The sequence below is a fragment of the Delphinus delphis genome, chromosome 18 (genome assembly GCF_949987515.2).
Source record: "Delphinus delphis chromosome 18, mDelDel1.2, whole genome shotgun sequence".
In the NCBI taxonomy this organism is placed as follows: Eukaryota; Metazoa; Chordata; class Mammalia; order Artiodactyla; family Delphinidae; genus Delphinus; species Delphinus delphis.
The window spans coordinates 8254967-8264316 of record NC_082700.1 but is presented as its reverse complement, the minus strand read 5'-3'; the positions used below and the strand labels follow the sequence as shown (position 1 = coordinate 8264316).

At 45.6% G+C, this 9350-nt stretch overlaps 1 protein-coding gene across 1 annotated transcript; it reads right to left on the bottom strand.

Moving 5' to 3' along the window:
- Positions 1 to 8422: 8422 nt before the first annotated feature.
- LOC138413881 (C-type natriuretic peptide-like) lies at positions 8423 to 9071 on the bottom strand. Its single transcript, XM_069540042.1, has 2 exons — positions 8737 to 9071; positions 8423 to 8461 (listed from the first exon to the last, which is right to left on the bottom strand). Exon 1 carries the CDS (start codon positions 9069 to 9071, stop codon positions 8739 to 8741), a length of 333 nt encoding a protein of 110 aa, XP_069396143.1. The 3' UTR covers positions 8423 to 8461; positions 8737 to 8738.
- Between the last annotated feature and the right edge of the window lie 279 nt (positions 9072 to 9350).

The following is a 9350-nucleotide window of genomic DNA, read 5'->3' as shown; positions in this document are numbered from 1 at the left end:
CATTCTGCCTTTTAGAATTGTCTTATTATATTTCATTATTGAAATGATGATCAGTTTTCTGTATTCCAATGCATCTTCTTTTGTAAGATGACAAGAATATTCAGAAAAATCTTCACTGACTTCAGACTTCGGATAAAAACATTACTTTGTTCTCTTTCCCTCCCTCCCTCCCTCCCTCCCTTCCTTCCCCTCTTTTTCTTTTTCATTAAGACTTTATTTTTTAGAGCAATTTTAGGTTCACAGTAAAATTGAGGGGAAGGTACAGAAATGTCCCATATACCCGCTGCCCCACACACGCACAGCTTCCGTCATTATCAACATCCTCCACCAGGTGGTACATTTGTTACAACTGATGAACCTACATTGACACATCAACATCACCCAAAGTCCATTGTTTACATTACGGTTCACTCATGGTGTTGTACATTCTGTGGGTTTGGACAAATTTATAATGACATGTATCCATCATTATGGTATTTCTTTTTTTTCTCCAACATATAACACTATGGTTTATAGGAAATTTATCACAATATTTGGTTATGACCAAAATATAAGTTATTCTTTTTCTTACTGTTTTCTCTTCAAACTGTTATTCTATTGTTCCAGCAAGCTTGATTAAGTAATTGATCCTTTCTTCAAAAGCTGCATTGCTTATTTGTATGTGTTAAATTAAGTTCACTAATCTAAATCAAAATCTGTAATTTCTATACTATTATTTTTAATCTGCCTAGCTTTCAATCCAACATCAGAGAATTTTAATAATGATCATTTGTAATAGATTTTTAAATTTAAGACAAGGTTATCATCATGTCTTCCATTTGTTAAAATTTCAGTTTTGATGTTCTTGATTCCTTATTCCAGATGATTCAACTATCAAATTATAAGGTATTTGGTGAGGCTTTTATTCATAAGTCTTTGAGCCAAAGAAGGATGGGAATTCCTGTGTCAACCAGTCAAAGGATATTTTTAAATTCAGCAAGTAGTTATTAAGCCCCTGCCATTTGCAGGCAGTTTTCAAGGCTCCAGGGCTGAAGAGATAAGCAACGGTATGCCTCTTTCCACTCCACCCCCAAAAGAGAGCAATTCAAATTCATAAAGGTTAAAGTTAAAATAGAATGCAAATACCTAGAACAGCTCCAGGAAGGCTGCCGCCCTCCCCTCACCCTCCCATATGGGATTTCACTTATAAGTATCAACACAGAGAAAGAGCTCCAGGAAGCAAAGGACTCACTGATGAGTGAGAAATACCTGAAAGCAGGATACAGGTTGATGTAATTGTTCGTTACATTTCTTGGACAATTCAAATGTTTCTGCATATTATCTCATTTGACTGAATACTCCATTTTTACATGGGCCTAATTCATGTAGCAAATCAGAGGTGAAAAGGCCATAAAAGCCTGGATTATAAAATGTACGTGAGGTTAAGAGATAATGCGTCACTGGTGTGGATAAATCCAAAGACCATCCTGAGCAACATAGCCGGGCAGAAATGCTTTCACTGGCCAGTTTAGGCTACCATTGCTAGTTTAATTAAAGAGTTATGACATCAGTGTGGAAACACAAAGGGAGAGCAGCTGTGTTCCAGTGAAAACATTTCTGCAATTTCCATCAACACAGATAAGCTCCTACACGAACACAAAAGAGATGTGTGCAAAGTCACAAACTAGGAGGACCTGTACGCAGAGGACGATCGCAGAGTTTTCATGGAGAAGGAATTACCCTTCTTAGATGATTAGATTGCCCTCCTGTTTATGTTTTCATTATTGTCTCTTAACGTGCATGGTCAAGATTTGAAGGAAAAGTCATGGGACTTTGAAGACGTTATAACCATTAACCAACCACGTGAAGAAGAGTCCCGAGGCTGAACAGAGGAATAACTCAATTACTTCACTGGGAGTCCAGACACGCCCACCCTCAAGCACCCCTGCCATCCATCCTTAAGAGTAATGCCTTGAGTCTAACCCCAGGCCCAGCCCACACGTGGCCATCCTTCATCAGTGCCCTCAAAGCAGACACTTGTTAAACAGGAGGCTTTAAACATTCTATGCCTAGACTTGTTTCCCCACACGTCCTGTTAATTGCCTTCCAGTAACCCTCCCCAGTACCGTGCTTTCATGCGTGTGTAACTCATCCGCTTGTCTGATCAATACTGACGTGCGGTTGAGAAGAAAAGTATGTTTCGTGCTATTTTGAGTGACTCACCCTTAGAAGCCTACCCCTGAGCACACCATTTGCAGCGCACAGTTCACTTCCCAACTCCGATTTTACTCTGAGAAACAACCTTTTACAAAATTGCCTGTAACTTTCATGCTTCCTGACTTTTATTGACATTCCACATCCACGGTGGATAAGGAGTTACCCCAAACATTCAATTATCGGAGAGATTTTAAGATCTTAAAGCTGAAGATGTATTTGCTTAAGAGTTCATTTATGTTTTTAGAGACTTCCATGTTTTTCCTCCTCTTCGTCCTGGGTGATTCATCTTTCCTCTGGGGATCCTCTACGCAGCGTAGAGTTTCTCATTTTTTTTCTTTTTCTGAAGATGAACAGTGCACGCCTGACCACAGTATCCATCCAGCAGAGACTGACCGTGAGCATGGTCGGACCATCTGGCACCAGGACTCAGGTTTAATGAATGTTTACTGGATGAGTACCACGTGTCAGATCCTCAGCAAGGCGCTTCCGCACATATGGCTGCACCTGGGCCTAATTCATTAACTGACTATTTTAAAAAATCCCCTTGTACTCACCATGCCTTTTATTTTCTGTATCCTGATCTTTTGACATCTTGGGGCCTGGAGAACCCTGGAGGGACTGCTCCTCCCAGGGTAAGCCAATGCCTAGAGATAATCAACTTGCCTTCCCGCAAGCCTTTCCATATGCAAACCGCCTACTTATTGGCTCTCACACCTCGGGCCACTCTCCACCTGCCCTTGTCTCCTCAGGGCCAGGCATCAGCCTACTGGGAACAGCCCCACTGTGGCAGAGCCTCTGAAATTCTTCAAACTAGCTAATCCCAAACCTGCTTACTGCGCCTTTTCCGTTCCTTCCAGTGGAACCACAATAAAGACTCTTGTCCACATTTTCCTCTCCCCTCTACCCCCACTGCGTGATATACCAAGGCTCCTGCTTCCAGCAGGCTGTGAGTATAATAAAATTCTTCCACTATGACAGTCATTTCCATGTCTGCATGTCTCACCACACCTGATTAAAACAAATCCTGGGTACCGCTAAAACATCCCAGAGAATCACAGAATCATAGAATTGGCAGCTAAGATTATTTTGGTTTTGTTTGTTTGTTTCATTCTACCTTCTTTGCTCAGTAAAAACAAGTGTTAAGCCTTTTTGTTTTTTGTCTTTTGTCTGGCCCATATTAACAATACTTAATAAAATTGTATGTAAGCTCTTTAAGTATGTAACCAAAACGATTTAATTAATTATTATTTTTTCCTGTGTGAAAGAGCCAGCTCTGGCCTATGTGCCAAGTCCCTTCACAGCCTCCACTGCCACGCCACACTGCCACACCTGTTTGTGGAGGAGGGGTAACCAGCCTCTGCTCACAGCACTTATCCTCTCCCCGAACAAGCAGACTAAATGAATCTGAGGAACTCAGGAGTGACACTGGTTTGTTAGATGTGTTTCAAAGGTCCCACATTTCCCTGGACTGGAATCTGGGTGTGTCTTTGCAAGTCCAGCTATTACATTCATAGACCTGGGGTGATTTGGACAGTGCTAATTCACTTCAGTCCTCAGGACAGCTCCAGAGATTTTGCTGCTACGTCAACTTCTCTGCCATCCCTCCTGCTGGCATCTTCATCCAGCTCCCTGGCCCTGGCCTAGACGTGCATTCTGCTTGACCAGGAGCAATAAGGAAGCAGGGGCACCGGCAGATGCAGGTCTGCCTTGCCCATCAAGGTTTTCTCTTTCCTTCCTTCCTTCCTTCCTCCCTTTCTTCTTTCCTTTCTCTCTCTCTCTTTTCTTTCCCTTTCTTTTTTTCCTTTGTCTTTTTCTTTGCCAAATGTCAAAATATAAAGACGGCCTCTTTGAGGGGTTAAAAAGCAGACTGTAAGGCGCGGCCTTTAAGTAGACATATATTTTCTTGGGGATGTACATCCAGACAAGGTCACCAGCACTGAGTTTCTGTTTCAGAGGAGCCTACTGAAGGAAAAGGTATTTACCTGTCACCTGGTACGTGTTACATCTATAACAGGACAAGTACATGAAAATGAATGAAGCATAAAATTCAAGCAATTAATGATTTTGGATCATACAAAAGAACCAAGATGTAAGTTGTTATAAATTCCTTCAGTGGTCAAAGATCAATAAAAGCTACACTGGAATTTCTTCTACCAGAAACTAGTTCTGCAACGGCATGAAATATTTTGTATTGGGCTTTGTAAATAGAAAAAAAGGACTTAATGTTGGCCTGTATTCTTTCTCTGTGTTTGGCATTTCTGTCAATGTCTTCATTTTAAGAATATGTTTCCTAACCGGCAGGAGAGCCGTGAGCTGCCTCACGTGTCTCCATGTCTTCCGAAGGGGATATTCATTCACTCGTTCTACGGATATTTATTGAGCAGCTTAACTATGTGTCAGAACAATCCTAAGTGGTTGGCATACAGCAGAGAACAAGACAGAAGAAGTCCTTGCCCTCTTGGAGCTTGGAGTTTAACAAAATGAATGACTCTATGAATGAATGAATACATGCAAGGTGGTAGGCAGGTTAGAGTTCACAAAACTGAGTGGGCACAGATTAACATATTTCATTGATAAGGTTCATTTTTTCCTCACATTTTAATATCTCTGAAATCAGGATGTGTCTTAATACTGATGGTGTCTTAAAACGGCTGACAAGTTGGCAGCAGTCACCGCACAATTGTCATTTCCCTGCATTTGCATAAACTTGGTCATCGCTATTCATTTTGTCATCACTTCCACTAAGTTAGGGGCATCCTTAGCACTGCACGTGTTCTGGTAAACTGCCATTTAAATGGTTTTCAAAAAGGTTACACTATGATTTGGCACTTAAAGATGTTACTGTGTGTGCACCAAGGCAAACAAACAGAGCAGTGGGGCCTGAACGTTACATTACTAGAGGAAACATTTGTCTTTGTTTGGCATTTCCACATTACCTTGCAAAGCAAAATCCAAATGCTTTACCAGACTGAAGAAAAACACAAAAGAGGAATCTGTTACAGTTTGTAAGTGAGACATACAAGCCGATGGCCTATCATACCATAAGCAATGCTACTGAAGGTACCAGCAGGAAAAAGTACCAAAACCCATGGAAGAGATGAAGGAATCTTGAAAGCAATGAGACGCTAGCGTGACAGATGCATGCAGTGTCATGGAAGACCACTGGTAAAGTGGCATGTCGTAATATAATCGGCAGTATTTTCTCTTTCTTCCTGTATAACAAAAATCATGCTATGTCTTACAGCTGACATTTTCAATCTGATGAAATACAGAAATAAAGATGGATTGCTAGTTAATGAGAAGTTTTAAAACTAGAATAGAATGCAGAGTGGAAGTTTGTTGATACTGGACACTTTTAGGTTAGTAAGGCATTTGCATGCACCCAACTTCAGGCAAACTGTACCATGTCAATAATTTGGTATAGTTTTTGTATGTTTTGGGGACATTTTCCATTCTGGTGCAAGAGTGACAATGAGTAAACCTCATGTTCTACTTTCCCAACTTTAATTAGCGCTGCTCCAGTTCTTGGCCATTTAGAGATATCAGAGGGGAGGTGCCAGGGCTGTCTTCTAAACTAAAACCTCACCACGCTGCAGGGGTGGAGTAAAATAATTAGACAGGAGAGCCCATGTGAAATCCCAAAGCATGCACACGGGACCTTGCGATGCTTAGCACTAGATTAACGTGAGTAAAATGCCAACTACGGGGATATGCCTCCAGGCAGCATATGGTCACAGCTCCAAAAGGCATTTCTTTCTTTTTAGCCTTAGTACTGCATCATTTTGCAACCAGAGAGAGTTGAAGACTATACAAAGGGAGAGAGTACACACACATACACACCCCGCTTGGGAAGAGAAATGATAAAACAGTGGTTGTAGATTATAATAATAAATTTTTTTAGGCACAGCTTCAAGCTTACTGTCACAACTGTGACACAAGGTTTCCATACCCTTCAGCCAAGTGACAACTGCCTCAGTGTAAAAGTGAGTAATCAAATCAGAAATAGGTGTGTGGCCACATCCATCACCAGTATAACTGGCAAAAGCGTTTCTATATGGTGAATACGTATCTTCAACAGTGCTGACAACAGGCTACACCACACAAATGGCATTTTGCACTCTGGAGAAGGCCTGCTTCCTGCTCCTAGGGTCCTCAGTGAATTTCCTTTCTGGTCAGTAGAGGAGAATCCAGGGATTCTCTGGACTCACACCACCTTCCCCAGTGACCTTGTTTCAGTCTTTCGTTGCAAGTAGACAGGGCTGTGTCAGGAATTCTCTGACAGCTGGTACAGGAGGATGAGTGTGCCAGTGTGAGCGCTGCAGGGGATATGCTGCTGCCAGCTGGTGGGGGGCACTTATACGTGCACACTTAAAATAGACTTGAACGGCTGAGAGGGGACAGACTGCTCCTTAAGTGCCAGTGATGGAAACACTTGGAACCAAGTTATCTGGAAGGGCAAGGAGTTTGTATGTCTGGAGATTTCCATCTGATTTCCATCCTGGGGATTGCGGGTGTGGCGGGAAGAGTCTACGGAGTCCCAGATGTCACCCTTGGGTGGAGGGAATACCTGCGGGGCACAGGCACACAGTGGTGGGTTCCCAGAGGGAGAAGATATTCTACGAAGGAGTCTGATCTAGGAGGCTGGGAGATGCAGTACATGTTGCCATATCTGGATTTCCTGCTATATCATAACATGGGCAACGCTCTCTCAAGAGGGGCTGGGAGACAGCATAGGATAGTGGAAAAGAGCATGGGCAGGGAGTCACACACATCCAGGGTCAAATCCCACCACTATCATTTGACAAGTAATCTTGGGAAAATTGCAAAACTCTTTAAACCTTAAAATAGGGGAAGTAGTAATAACTCGTCAGGGTGACTGTGAGAATTAAAGTTATATATAAAATACTTAGTACTATATCTGGTACGTAGTATGTGCTCGATGTACTGTGTCACCATTGGCCAAGGAGGTTTCCTTCCCTTTAATATGTAAATGTTCTCACAGAAGTGATGGGACCTGGCATGGGGATAAATCACATGGACCTGAGCAAGGGGTTGATGTCCTTGGCTAAGGGTGTCTCCAGGGTACAAAAGTTGGCATTATCAAGTTGTCTTATGGTATGAATATTTTTGATAAGAAATAAAGTACCCTGGGCTTCCCTGGTGGTGCAATGGTTAAGAATCCGCCTGCCAATGCAGGGGACACGGGTTTGAGCCCTGGTCTGGGAAGATCCCACATGCCGCGGAGCAACTAAGCCCGTGTGTCACAACTACTGAGCCTGCACTCTAGAGCCCGCGAGCCACAACTACTGAGCCCGAGTGCCACAACTACTGAAGCCTGCGCGCCTAGAGCCCGTGCTCCACGACAAGAGAAGCCACCGCAACGAGAAGCCCGCGCACTGCAACGAAGAGTAGCCCCCACTCGCCACAACTAGCGAAAGCCCGCGCGCAGCAACTAAGACCCAATGCAGCCAAAAATAAAAATAAATAAAATAAACAAATTTTTATACAAAAAAAGAAAGTACCTGTGAGAATCCACACATGTGATCAGAAAGGTATCAGACTGATTAGAATTAAACAGAATTCAACACCCACTCGTTGAGATCTGCTCATTTCAAGTCTATAGGACATCCACATGTCCACCTCTACTCTGAGCTACTTTATGACAGATGTGTTTCTACAATCATGTGTGAAACTCAACACTAACTTTATCTCTCTGCATTCGAGGAAGTTTTGTAAAGCAAATCATCCACACCTAATCCATCTTTTTTTGAAGGTCAAAACTTTCTCCCATCTTCAAGTTGGTACGTGGGTCCTGTATTCTTTCTTCCCACCTCTCACCCTAAGAGCTGGGCCACAACTGCTACTCTCTTTCACGTGCTCCACCCCAGCACTCTGGGAAAACATGTAGCATCAAGAAAATATTCAAGATTTGACAGAAGAATCATCGGTACCTTGGACACATTGTTTAGGGACCTTTAATTAGAAGGTAAGGGAGACAACTACCTACGGCAAAAGCCACAGTACGGGCGCTCTGAGTGCCCAGTCTCCGGAAAGTCCCCTCCCCCAGGGGGATTCCCGCAGAGGAATGTCCTCAGGGAAGAGCCTGCGTCTGGAATGCTGCTCGGGCCAAAAAGTGGCCTGCGTTCCTGCATGCCTACATTCAGGTCACGGGCGTCCCTGGCCAGGGTGACCTGTCTCTCTCTAATGGGGCGCGCCTCAGGGACCCCCGAGTCCGGCTCCTCTCGTCTCAGCATCAAACTTTCTCCTGGAACAAAACCTCTTTCAAACCACATGGGGGCAGGAGGATGGAGGATGGCAAAGCCACCAGCTGCTGCCCGGAGACAGCCTTCCTCCTCCAGCCCGCTTCCCTCAGCCGCCACCCTCTTCCTCGCAGGGAAAGCGGCCCAGACAGCGCAGCCCCGCCCAGCCCCGCCCAGCCCGCGCCCCAGCCCACCGCCCGCCCACTGTAGCCCAGGGCTTTGCAAAGCCACTTCCCGGCGCTGCGACGCCCGAGGCGACGGGGCGAGCCCAGCCGAGTACCTTTAGGAAGAGGTCAGGACACCGACACCCAAGGAGACCCGCAGCATCGCCCGAACGCCGCCGCTGCCGCCGCCGCCGCCGCCGCCGCCGCCGCCGCCGCGGGAGGCTACTCCGCTGCGCCAAGAGCCGGAGCGGGCTGGGACCCGCCGCCGCCGCCGCCGCCGCCTGCGCCGCTCGAGCTCCCTGCGCCGCGCTGTGCTCGCTGCGCCCCGGCTCAGCTGCCCAGCGACCGCCACTGTCAAGCGGAGCCCCGCCCCCTGCGCGCCGGGCGAGCCGCGGCCCCCGGGACGCGCCGCCGCCCGGATTGGCTGCGGAGTCGCTGGCTCCGCCCCCATCGCCGCGCCCCTCCCGCGCTGGGGGCGCGCGCGGCAGCCAGTTCCTTCCAGGGGCGCAGCAAAGGGTGGGGTCCCGGGCTGGGCGCCCAGAAAAGGCTACCTAGGGTGGAGTCTCGGAATTATAGACAGAGGGTTTTTTTGTTTTGTTTCTGCTTTTTTTTTTTTTAACCTGAAGGTGCCCTCACACACCGTCCAAACTTCATTTTATGTGGAGATTAAATCCAGTTCAACAACTTACCCAAGGTCACAGAGCAAGGAGATTGATTTTGTACTTCTGTA